The sequence below is a fragment of the Ochotona princeps genome, chromosome 13 (assembly GCF_030435755.1).
Source record: "Ochotona princeps isolate mOchPri1 chromosome 13, mOchPri1.hap1, whole genome shotgun sequence".
In the NCBI taxonomy this organism is placed as follows: Eukaryota; Metazoa; Chordata; class Mammalia; order Lagomorpha; family Ochotonidae; genus Ochotona; species Ochotona princeps.
The window spans coordinates 24708568-24721999 of record NC_080844.1 but is presented as its reverse complement, the minus strand read 5'-3'; the positions used below and the strand labels follow the sequence as shown (position 1 = coordinate 24721999).

At 42.8% G+C, this 13432-nt stretch overlaps 1 protein-coding gene across 5 annotated transcripts in view; it reads left to right on the top strand.

The window, feature by feature from the left end:
- The window catches only part of ANK3 (ankyrin 3), a 617522-nt gene extending 604809 nt beyond the window's left edge, over positions 1–12713 (top strand). For all 5 annotated transcript variants that reach the window (XM_058671967.1, XM_058671971.1, XM_058671969.1 and 2 more), the window contains 4 exons: positions 89–172; positions 305–364; positions 1685–1762; positions 11303–12713. In XM_058671967.1, coding sequence (XP_058527950.1) covers positions 89–172; positions 305–364; positions 1685–1753 — 213 coding nt within the window. In that variant the 3' untranslated portion in view covers positions 1754–1762; positions 11303–12713. The remainder of the gene's footprint in view (positions 1–88; positions 173–304; positions 365–1684; positions 1763–11302) is intronic.
- Positions 12714–13432: the final 719 nt, after the last annotated feature.

Genomic DNA, 13432 nt, shown 5'->3' with positions numbered 1-13432 from the left:
GACTCCAGAGCATGTGTGTGGTGTTTGCCCAGGTGTGTGGCTATTTCTGCAGCCAGTGTGTTTTTAATCTCTGTGCCACCTCCTTTAGGGAGAGGAAGCCAAAAACATTCCTGGTGAATCTGTCACAGAAGAACAGTTTACTGATGAAGAAGGCAACCTCATCACCAGAAAAGTAATCCGCTTTGACAGTTCATGCTCCCCTTGGAATTCGCTCTCTGCCTTAAAAACAGTGCTCTCTGTGTGCTGGGGTGTCACTGCTTGAAACAGAAAAACAACCTCGACTTTTCCTTATTGCCTCCTACAGATCACTCGGAAAGTAATAAGACGAATTGTTGTCCCACAAGAGAGAAAACATGATGACATGGTAAATGGAGAGGGATTGCCAAGGAAAAACCAGGATGCAAGCTTTGTGCACTCCCTAGAAAATGCTAACAGGCTGGCACCTGCAGTGTGGCACCTTGAAGCCTTTGCTGCTTTTGACATGCTATGCATTTGATCACAAAGGAAAAGACTTTTGGGCTAGTGTTCTTTCATATTATAAATATTTTATGTAACAATATATGAAAGTGTTTTCTTCTAAGTTTAGAGAAATTCCTTTATAAGATTATGCTAGAGACACAGAGAAGCATATTGTTCCCCACCCTGATCATCAAGAGGACCCAAACTCTGCCCAGTACCCCATCTTCACATGAGTGCCATCCAGGAACGTGAATAGAGAACATTCTAGATTCATGGAGTTGCAACGGTAGAATCACCAAGAGCTTGAGTCAAAATCCCTAAATCAGATCTATACATTTTTCCCTTTCTGGCATATTCCGTGTGAAAAATCCAGTGTTCCAAAGGAGGAAAGTTAAGACTGAGTCACTCACCAAAGCAATGTCCATCTCACAGAGGAAAAACATCTCGGCACAGTTGACATTTCTGTGTTTCTCAAAGTGTTACCCTTTGCACTTTTAAAATAGAAACTTCACCTGTGTACATAAGAAAAAGTAAAAGGGAATTGAACATTTTTCAGAAGGACTAAATCAAAAAGTTGGAAAGGCTGCCATGTTTCCTGTTATATATGGGGTTAAACCCGAGTGTTTGTATAGCAGCCTGGCTCACATGGGTGGGTGGTCCAGGGTGCAATGAACAGAGGTGGTATTTTATGAACAGCACAGGCCATTGTCTGGGAGTCAGGGAAAGGCATTGGTAAATCCCATATCCTCTTATTTACAAATGCTGTTCTGAGCAACGGTACTTCTGATGGTGTTCTGTTCTTAATTTGTACTTGACTGAGAAATTTCATGAAAGCAGATTAAATATCTGCTGGTTTAAACACATACAACTTATGACTTACTGTTATTTTAAAAGAAAAATGGGGTTAGGGGGTCTTATGAGCGCTTGTGATGGTCTTTTTCCAGCTTGCTTTAGCCAGTGGACAGGCTGCTGGTTTCTGTAAGCATCACTAACCTGCCGAGTTCCTGCGAAGCGCAACAATGTTGTATTTTGACAGTGCTCTTGAGCTTGCCTTGATGAGGCTGCGTGGTGAAGCCCAAGAGATAATCGTTTTGGAACCTTAAGTGGCCAAGTGCTCTAAACTGTTTCACTTATCTCTAATCCAGCCTCCAGGGTGCCGAGTGGAAGTATTTATTAACTCCGGCTCTTTTGCCATGAGATCTGAATGTGTCTGTTCCTCCTCAAGCAGGGAGAAGCTTATAAGGTGAAGACAAAGAAAGAAATCCGGCACGTGGAAAAGAAGAGCTACTCCTAAGAGTGAACGGTCAGTCCAGGGTGTGCTCCTAACAATGGTGGAAGGACTTAAGAGTACCAGGAAACTTACACATTTCATGGTTGAAGTGATTCAGGTCTTCTTCCTCTTTTTCATTCAGTTCCAGTTTTTGAAAACCCAGGATGAAACCCTTTAAGTTTGTTTGTTTATATATGCATACATCTATGTGCAAGCACTAAAACTTGGACTGAGAACCAGTGTCAGGAGTTTTCTCCTCACAGGAATTTAAATGTAGATGATGCTTGCAGAAGCAAATGGTAACACTGACTTTTCAACCTCCTCTTCCTCTGGAATGCAGTAGCCTTCTACAGTCTCGTGGAAAGACTATTTGGCAAGAAAGAATGCGAGATTTATCAATACAGCCTTTAGCCCTTTTGGCCAAGAACACCCATGGATATGATTTTGGTTGAACTTATGGGGTGGCCAAAGCTGAATTAAATGATTGAGACCCCCCCCCAATACCACATTAGATATTTGATGGAAACACAAAGCAGAAATTAAGCAGTTAATCAAAACCCTATTTGTTTTTAAAAGTCAACATTTAGTAAGTGAGCTTAACTTAAACTTCTTTGTGTGTCATACTTTTCCTTTGCTATTAATTTTTTTGCATTTACCTTGTCTTGTTAGGGTGATAACCCAGTATTCAGTAGAGTCCTTCATTAATTCTGGTGAGGGCAATCAGAATCCTTTCTTTAGGGCTGTTCACGTGTAGTCTTCTTAGCCCCATTGCTCAAACTGAAGTGCAAACAAGCTCAAGTTTTTCGCTTTCACATATTGGCTGCTCCCTGCTCAGCAGAATCCTAGTAGGTCACGTCTTAAGATGAGGAATCTAGAGATCTCACTGGCCCTGATTTTGCATCTGACATAACTTAGGCCCCGTGGAGTTTTTATTTCTCTCCTCCCTAACCCTCTTATTTGTTCAGTTGCTCTTAAATGTATCTCACTTCCTCTCTCAGGCTCCCTGTTAGATACCAAGAAGTCCACTGGTCAGCACTATCATGGCCCTTCTCTTACAGAACTTGGGTTTGAGAAATTTCATAATAGTCACCACCCATCAGTTACAGCAGCATTTAATGGCACCAAGAAAACTGCTAAGGACTGTAGAAAGCTCTGGAAATAGTATTGATATTCTCTAGTAAGTCTTTAGGTATGCACTTCATGTAACTGACAGCTAGCCCTCAAAGAGATGTCCTTGCTGTCCCCACTTAGCAGATCATTAAGAGGCCTGAAATAGTGAAGGAATTGGCCTGAGACACTTGCATGAAAGAGGCCCAAATAGGGTACCAACCCTAGCCAGCTGGCCCAGAGCTCACATCGTCTCCCATCCTCACTGGATACGAGGAAGGCTTCCATAAGGTGGTGCCTGAGCTGCGTTTTAAAGGGTGAGGAGGAGTTGGCCATTTCTGTAAGGATTCTGGCCTTCATCCTCTCACCGGTTGGAACCACTGAAGGTGGCAAGGATGCAATGCAAGTCCTGCTTCATTCACTTCAGCTGGAGGGAAGGGGACAGAAATGGAGGAGCAGAAACCCCATTGAAAGACTCCTGCAAGATACCCGCACTGGCAGTGAGGATGGCCAAATCAAGGGAGACAGACACAACGTGCTTTGTATGGAAAGAGAAAAGTGGAAGATGAGAAAGCTCAAGATGACATCAGTGTAGCAATACCTAGAGTGAGACCCACCCATCATGCACGTCCTACTGCTGAACCTGGCAAAAGAGCAACACAGCAGAGTCATCAAACACTAAGCTCGGGTTGACTGGCCTGATTGCATGTATTTAAGGGACGCTTAATAATAAATGAAGTGCAAGTAGGAAGGGGTTCAGTCAGCTTTATTATACTCCTAAAACTTCAAGAATTTATTCAATCACATACTCAGACTCCAAGTAGGAGAAAACCAGAAAAGTCACCTATATATGCCAAGCCAGTTTTCTATAGGTCATACACCTAATATAGAACATACACCAAATGTGTGAATAAATTAAGCTAAAAAAAGTATATGACAGTGATCCACTTCCAGGCCCATTAAAATGTGTTACTATACAAATGATCTGGCCACTAGCTATACAAGAGGCTTCAAATGACAAGCAGTCATCTTGTGAAGTCATCCGGTTCATGTGCTCCACCACTCCACATAGACAGAAATGCAAATAGATTAACTCAGATGAATGCGAAAGTCATTTCAACATAAAACAATTGTAATGGTCAAGACCGAAGACTCCGTGATGGGAGAGCAACTGTCATTTTACTTCCCAGCATGGACTCTGCCTCCCATAAGTGAACATAGGAAATTATTCCCAGAAGATTGCCTGGAGTTCCAGGACATTAAATGTATATTCTGGAAAAAATAATTTGCAAATCAAGAAAGTCTTTACGATCCTGACGGCTGCATTTTTAATATTGTAAAACAACGCTGCAAGTGAAATGCTGCAGATGGCACAGAGCCTCAGATGGTCACATCCGAATTTTTACTCATGTTAAGACCAGTTCAATTTTGAGCTCTGTGAATTCTGCACCTGCTTTTCTTTAATTCACAGACATCCTATTTTTAAGGGGATCAGACAACAACTTTAAACATGTGTATGCAGTATGGAGGCATTTATAGTTTTGAAAGTACATGTGCATTTTGTCTTACTTAGTCCTCCAATTAGGCAGGAGGAGGTGGGTCAGGCCAGTTTGGCTTGCAGCCTTCCCCAGAGGAGGACACTCTGGCCAGGGAGGCCAGAGGACGTGTCTGCATCACACAGCCTGTGCGTGACAGAGCTACAACTTCATACTGCTCTCAGTCTATGCCCTTCTAATACAACCAGCCCTCTATTATTATGTCATTTTTAATCAAATGATTCCTGTATGCCACATACTACATAAAAATCATATTACTTTATGTAATACCGACAAGGATACTGCAACTATTATACTCCTTGGTTTTAAGAAATCAAGTAACTGAAGTTGACAAAGGCCCATAGCTAAGGATCAATAGGATGAAATCTGATCTCCTTAAAGATCTGTTAACTCGTATCAAGTCATATTTATTATTGTGAGTAGTTAAGTACAAGAAATTCAAACCAAAATTTCAAATACATGGACAAAAGCAACTCACAGTAAGTTTCTTCATAGTTTATACAATGAAAACACTCTTACTTTTAAAATTCTCTTTAAAAAGTTTAAGGAAATAAAAAGTTTAAGGAAGAGAGCATGCACCTCCCGCCCCATCCCCCTCCTTCCAATGTATCAATAAAAGCCCTGCATTCTTATTTGAAATACCACTAGAGGGCTGATCAGTGAGGTCATGACAAAGGAAGATCCTCACATAAAAGCCAGGACACAGATTTCTAGTTACAAACAGCTACAATCCAAGGCACTTTTAGGAAAATGCTCAGGATCTCACAGCCAAGTGGAAGCCAAGAATGCCCAGAGTGCCCACCAGAGGGCAGCACTTTACCCAAGGCTAAAGTGTTGGCTCATTTCATTCCTTCTGAGAACATATGACCACCCGCCTTGCTGGCAATGAGAGAGAATGGTGAATAGGACCTCTCTAAACAGCCCAGCCTTTCTGGATGCCCTAGTTCACTCAAAGGAAAGAGATGGGACAAATCATAGATGTCGTGTTTTATTTTCATTCGCTCTTGTTGTTCAAGCACTAAAAATCCAGTTTCTAATTTTACACATTGCAGCATGCTTCTGTGAAGTCATGACATTGAAGACCTTATAGGGAGAGGACCCCAGGCAAACATCAAGATGTGCAGAGAAGGCCCTTGCAGTAGGGAAAGGCCTCCCGTATTGGACGGAAACACACATACACACACCTCTGTCTCTCTGTGTGTCTGTCTCTGTCTCTCTCTCTCTCTCTCTCTCTCTCTCTCTCTCTCTCTCTCTCTCCGGCCCTGGGAGTTCATGGTAGGAGAGGCAGCCGCAAGTTGAAGTGAGAAAGGCACCAGGACTCAGAGCCCCTGCATCAGATAGGTTTTACATTTCAACCTAAAGAATCTGAAGCCTTGGGAGGAGTTTTTAAAAGGGTTAATCTTGAACTGTGTGCATTTTCCTTTCTTTTATAGGAGCACTCAGAAAATGAATATAGAGACAATAAAATGAAGGTGAGCAGTTAGGGGAGCTGGTCTCAGATCTGGATTCTACTTTTACAGTGACAGCACTTGAGAGACTAACATGAGAATGGTAGAGAAGGAAGGTTCAGGCAAGGACTCCCAGGCTTCTGCTGGCAGTAACTAAGTGGCAGAGAAAGGAGGCGTGGAGGAGGCATGAGTTTCAAGGAAAGTAGCAGGCCCTTGGGCTTGGACTTGAGCTTGACATGCTTGAGCAACAGTCAAGGATTTGTTAGATAATCAAACATTGAACCCCTGAGGAAGGACTGGAATTGGACACAGGAAATCTGGGAGTCCTCAGTGAAGCGCTGGGTACATAGTAGCTGTGATCGCAGACAGGGAAAGCAGAGTGAGCAGAGAAATGGCTTGAACTGGGCATGCAGGACAATAGCAAAAAGCAATGTGTAGACAAGACGTCCTGTCTCCCCGTTCCCCCAGACAGCTCCAGCTTTTTCCTCACTTTTTCTTCAAAATTCTAAGCCATTTTATGTTCTCCGACTCCATCTAATACTGCCTAGCTATTCGTTCTCGCTCATCTAGTATGTTTGTTTGGTTTTACCCCAAAATGTTTTCATCAGTGTAACTTCATGGTAGTGGATGAAGGAAACTTTCCGGTAATACATATTAACTGGCCAGCTTTTTCAACTCAGTGAAGGTGTACACTTAGAATCCTTTTGCTGTGCAGCTTAGGGACAAGATACTTGATGGGAAAAATACACTGATTAAGACATCATTCTGACAATCATTTTGGGGAACTCTTGTCTGCTGTAACTTTAGAGTCTCCTCTGAGAGGCACACATAAACAACTCAAAATATGTAACTGTACAAAAAATACAAAGAAAATGTTAGAGGGATCCACTGGAAGATGTAATTTTCTCAAACATTTGAAAAACTTCTTGAAAGTGAATGTTTAGACTGGCTCCAAAGCAGCTTGATTTGAAGATTTTACTTATTTTTATTGGAAAGTCAGATATACAGAGAGGAGGAGAGACAGAGATGAAGATCTTACATCCATTGATTCACTCCCCAAGTGGCCGTAATGACCAGAGCTGAGCCAATCCGAAGCCAGGGGCCAGGAGCCTCTTCCAGGTCTCCCACATGGGTGCAGATTCCCAAGGCTTTGGGGCATCCTTGACTGATTTCCCAGGTTACAAGCATGGAGCTGGATGGGAAGCGAGGCTGCCAGGATTAGAACCGGCACCCATATGGGATCGTGGCATGTTCAATCAAGGACTTTAGCCACTAGGCTACTACACCAGGCCCAGCAGCTTGATTTAAAACAAGGCAATGGGGAAGAGGCATGCTACATCTTTGGCTCTATAGACAGGGACTCAATCACTTGAGATATCACTACTGCCTCCCAGCATCTGCATTAGTGGGAAGCTAGCAGTAGTCGTCAGAGCTGGGTATGGCACCCAAATACACCAATAATGGACACAAGCATTTTAATTTGCACCTTACCAAACTAAATACCTGTCTGAGGAGCTGGCATTTGAAACCAAGTGCAAGTGGAGTTACATATAGAAGTTTAGTGTAAGGTAGGTGGTTACAGAACCATGACCAGAGAAATGTTAGAAATCCACACAGTTGACAACCATCTAGATCCTCCACATGAAAGCTGTAGACCCACAAGGTTGACATCCCCAGGAGTCTGAAATTTGCGATGTCACAGGTGACCCCTCACCTGCTCAGTCAGAATCCCAGCTGGTATGCAGGCACGTTAGACTTCACGGTGCCTCAGCATGCGTCACTGGCTCTTGACCTCGTTTGCACACTGCAATCTAGACTTTGGAACTTTTATACTCAGTCACATTCCAAGAAAGTTTCCATAAACCCCTGTGGATGTGGCGTGGACATGTGCATGTTTTCAACGTTCCCAAATCATCCTAACGTTCAGCCAAGAGTGACAATCATTAGAGACCATGAAACAATGTTTTGGTGAAGAGTAGTGACAATTATATATGTACAAATGTTCTCCAAGTTAGACTACACACACTTCCAAATTTTCTTAACCTAGGCTTTGCGCTAAAAACCACAAAGATTCATGAGCTTAGATCAATTTTGCACCTCAGCACACTCCTCACTTAAAGATATGATAAAGTACAATATTAATCTAAGAAATAATTGCCATGAAAATCCATTGGATTGCTGATTTTCTTGAAAAGATTTCTTAAAATTGAAAATTTTTCTGTTCAAAAATTATAGGAAATGGCAAAACAGAATAATAGTTTTCTGAGTTTGTATCTCCCTCTTTTAGCTTTAAGCACCATATACAATCTAAAGAAAGATTCTTAAATGCAAATGTATTTTTCTCATAGTCATCAGCTAAAACCAGGAAGGGTTTCTGTTCAAAGTTCTATTTCTGAAAAGTTACTGCCCTCATACCTCCCCATCAGAGGGCGCTCTCATCACAATTTATACTAAGTGCCCGTATTCTATAAAGGGCACATAGTAACTTGGTCAAAGTTTTCAGGCTTTTTATGCAATGTGATAATTGATATGAAGTCTTTGGTTCAGTTATGAGCTTCCTGCACTCCATTTAGCCGAGACCAACACTCTGGTTACACTGTCAAGAGCAGGAGACATAAGGGGAATTAACTCCCACTCTAGATATACAAGAGCATAATTAACAGCATTTTTTAAATTATAAAAACTTATTACTGTATCTAAATAATGCTTGCTTCCCTTGAGATAAAAAAAATGAACTTGCTCATTACAAAATTAACAAAGGAAGTTGGATTGGTCTAGTGGCAATAATGCATTATGAATTCACTATAAAATTATCCAGCTATGTATTTACAACACGTTACATAGGGTATATACATTCTGTGTCAAGGTATAAAAGGGGAGATTGAAGAAAATTGCTGATTTCCCTTAAAAAAAAGCAAGAGTGAGCACTGTGGTAACATGACTGGGAACATCCGAGAAGCCTGGTGCCTGCCAGGTTAAGATGAAGGGGTGAAAACAGATCTGTGAAAATCCTGATCTTACTGTGCTTTGCCTGCTCTCTGTGTTATGATCTGCTCAAATGAGTCACTTTCCTTCTCTGGATCCTCTAGAGTCATGGGCTGGGGGGAGGGTGGATGGCACATAAATCACCCAGAAGGAATTGATACTCTGATGTTCTTGGCTCCAAGCATTAGTGACTGGGGCGTGAAGGTTAATGACACTAATAAGACAAAAAATAATGCTAATAAAGAATAAATTGCATCCTCCATAAGGCAGACAGGAAGTGCTGCACCTGCCTGTTTCCCCAGGCCAAGGTGTCCCACGTGATCCTTAGCAAGGAACTTGTCCAGGGTCATTGGACAACATGGAGGCAGCTGGGAACACTCTGGAGTCACCAGGGAGGCTTGTCTAGATCTGCTGACATGGTAGTTGCTTCTACACTGGGTAAGCAGGACTGCCCCTGAAGTACTTGTTGCCTCAGAATCTCTATAGAGGCTCTGTCTTTGAGCCAGGCAGGCATCAGCTTTCCACGCTGAATGGGAAGGTGGGATTGTATGTAGAACGAACTGTGCTGTACGGAGAAGGAATTCAAACAACAGGGCTGAACAAATCGTTGGAAGACCTCTGCTGAAGGATGTGGATTCATGTTCACATATTCACCCTGGCAATCCAGTGCTGGTGCTCAATGGGGAAACCACCCAGGAAGACGAAACATTCTCAGTAAAACCTCCATTACAAAAACCCAAAAATGCTAAACAAAATCAGCTCATCCCAGCATGACTGGTGTGTAACGGGAGAAGGAAGAGGTGGTCCATGGCACAAAAACAGCTTCCCCACTCCTACACTGACTTCACCCCCACTGGCCTTTTGTGCCCATCAAAGTCCCAGATTCCTCACATTTTGATGTTGGTAAACATCTCAGATCACCCAGCAACCATTTTTTAAAAATACTATTTAAATTTTATTTTTGATGATGTTTACATAGTTAATCAGGGTGGAAAGGGTCGAGGATGAGGGGAAAATGGGTGAGACTACTGTTTCCAAATTTTCTTTTTCTTCTTTCTGTACCTGGGGGAAGAGGGAAGAGATGGGAATAAACTACCCCTAGCCTCCCACCTGCCTCAGTACCCAGGGAAGGGGAACAGCCACCCAATGTCATCCCAGGACCCCCAATGAGCAGCATGCTCCAAGGGTTCTATTCAAGTGGCTTTTATAGATCCGAAATACTATTGATGGCACAGATCCAAGAATGAGGAAATCCTTCCAAGGTCCATTGGCTGATACCATCTACCTTAAGAGTCCACCTTAGCGTTGAGCAATTAATTCTAATCTCCATCCTTTTATGGTACCAGATGTCCTCTGCAGACCCCACTGTACTGCCATATCTCCCATAAGCATTTGGGCACACCATCCTCTGCTCCATAGGCAATCCACAGTCAGCAAGTTCAGTGACTTTATTGATGGAAGTCCCTCAGAAGTCATTCCTCACTGCAACATATTCCCTCAGCAGTCCTCCCCCTCACCCGTTCCCTTGTCCCCTTCCCTGGTCAATCCACAGTCCTGGCACCCAGTGCCAAAAGGCACTCATGTGGGATGGCCTGAACCAGGCTGGGGGCCATGGTCCCCATTCCCCCCACATATCTTAAAAAAAATAGGCAACTGTGCGGGCACACAAATTTGACATTAACCATGCCCAGGATGCCCTCCAGCTATTGGCTGCTTTTCTCCCAGCTGTGTAACACTTGCTGAGGTAAAGGCAACCTAAGCTGTTGCCTACAGCTGGGAAAGCAACCTCATTGTACAAACGGTAAGACTGGAGCGCGATGGGCTGTAGCGGAGGGATCCGAGCTACAAAGATGGAGCCAGAAACACTAAATCAGTATCCAAAACGACAAATGCAATAAGCAAGGTTCTTTTTAGGTTACAGGGTCTTCTAGATGACTCCCCGTATGCTGTAGGGCCTTGTCCTCTGGGGCCTTGTCCTCTGAGGCCTTGAGCTTGCAGCCACTGTGAAGTCATGTTAAACCACCCCGTTCAAAAGTGGGAGGCCCCAGTCTCCATGACTTCTTCTGAATGTCAAGGAAAGTGTAGGCAAGTTCTGCTTCAAACAGCAAAGCAGAAATGAAAGCTGGTAGATTTTGTAACCCATCAGGTGAGGCAACTGATAGAAACATTTGTCTGCTGTATGACAGTGGCTGAGTCACGGCACCTCTGCCTCCACTCCACCTTCCTGCCAGTGCACCCAGAGAGGCAGCAGGTGATGGCTCAGGTGCTAGGGTCCCTGCCTCCCACGTGAGAGACCTGAGGGAAGTATCTGGACGCCTAGCTTTGGTTCGACCTAGGCCTGAGTGACTATTTGCAGACATTTGGGGAGTGAGCCAGTAGACTGATGATTTCTCTCTGCCCTTCAAGTCCCTGAGAATAAACATTTACCACCTCCCCACCACCCGCTAACGCGTGCACTGCTGTTTGTCTTTCCACAGGATCATGTGTTTTACTGCCAGTATTGAGAAATTGGTGGGAAAACTATCATCAGGAAGGAAAAACTCAGAGAAGACTATGTGTGTTTGCTGCTTCCACACATTAACGGCATGATCTTTTTATGCAAAAAGAAAAAGAAAAAAAAAGAAAACCACTCCCATTTTCATTTAGCATGAGCCAATTTACAGAGCATGGAAGTTGACTTTCCTTTCCAGGACCGGCACGTGTGCAATTAGCAATGCAGTTGTATATACAAGAAGCCATGCTGTTAACAGTTTATCTCAAGTAATTTGGTGTCGCAACAGAAGAAATTCCTGCCTCCGGAAGAGACCGAAAGGAGACAATGATCAAATCACAGAGAAAACACTAAAATTACTAAATCCACAACAGCTCGCCTTATTTTTCTCGGACCCAAACTGTCAGGGTATAAACACTACTTGTTTCTTTTATAAAAACATGGATAGTTTTGCTGTAAATAGTAACACTGTATAAATCCTAACAGAAGATAGAATAAAATGCTGATAAGGCACTGCCTCTTAGAACACAGACCAGAATTCTCGCAAATGCATTGACCATACTAGGAGTCTCCAGACACTTCACCCTAGAGGAGGGGGGCGGGGTTCTGGGAGGGGAAACTCTTCACTGATTCTTGTATATTAGCAATTATAATGTTTGTATATGCAAAACTGCTAGCTTGGTTTAAAAAAAATCTTTAAAACCTGCTGCAAATTTCAATAATTCCCCAAATGAGGAATTCTGTAGTTCTGTGAAAACATTTTTCTTCAGAATACTAATATTTTGATGCATGTGTATCACCTTATTTTGATTAAACCTTTTCCAATTTTGCAAACACTATACCGCAACACAAAAGATTTTATCTGTAAACACAAAGCCCTTCATCTAATATTTGTTGCTATTGCCAATTTTTCAATGAAATAACCTTAAAAAACAACAACAAAAAAATTTAACCTATACAGTAGTTGCTTTAGGGGGTGGGGGGGATGCTGTTAGTACTTCCAAGGGGGTAATGCTTGCCGCTTTAGAGATGGATGTGCCCAGAAGAAGCCCCAATGGGGGAGATTTAAAATGGACTAAACTGAAATCCTTAGCTAGTAGAATGGCAGCACGCTGTAAAATTATTACTGTATCGTGTACTGGCTAAAAAGATGTAGACACCTTTCAGTAAGCCAATCATTTGTAACCATTCTAGCAGTGTCATATTAGGTTTATAAGGCTGCTGTGTTTTCAAGGGCATTTTTATTTGGGTTTTGGTGAAAATCTTTAATTTGTTGATTCTATTCACATAAAATCAGCATTCATGGACACATAGCTCTAATGACATATGTATGAATTCCCATACACTGGATGACCTAGCCGATTATTTAAGCCTAAAATAAATTGTGTTCAACTCTTCATCTATCTGTGCTCTCCAGTGTCCTTGTGTTCTCTGGCAGAAGGCGTTGGCCTGACCCCTTGGACTGTGAATCCTAGTGGCACCCATGGCGCTCACCCATGCCATAGCCCCGTAGTGTGCAGTTCTGCATTCAGATTTCCAACAACAATTCTGTGCATGTTATGGAGGAGCCAAGAATTAAAGATGAACCAGCTATCTTTGCCTATATCTGCTTCAGACTGCTGCCCAAAAGTGAGGAATTTGGGCTAGGTTAGCTAACATGTCGAAAGATTATAAACTGGTACTGCCCAGCCTGCCAGTTACTTTTAGCCCTTAGAGTGTGTATCTTTTCATTGACATTCATTTTAGTTGTTCCAACTTCCTGCCTTCTCTTAAAAGCAAGTTGTGCCTGAAGTGGGCATTATGCTGTAAGAGCAACAACCTGCTGGGGACAGTTGTCCCTGCGCCCTCTAGCCAGGTATGTCATTTAGAGGCACCACAGCCCCAGTCCCAATTCTTGCACTTATGAGTAGGTACTGGCATTTGCAACCAATATACTTCATGAGTGTGAGTTCTACAGGGGCAGAGAGCATGGGTCTTTTTCATTCCAGCCCAGAGTATGGCCGAGTCATGGCATAGTCATATGCTGCTAAAATTGGAATGTTCCCTGTGTGCTATTTCCTAAGTACACCCCATCTATTATTTCCTTTTTCCTTCATCACCCCTTTGAGTTAGACAT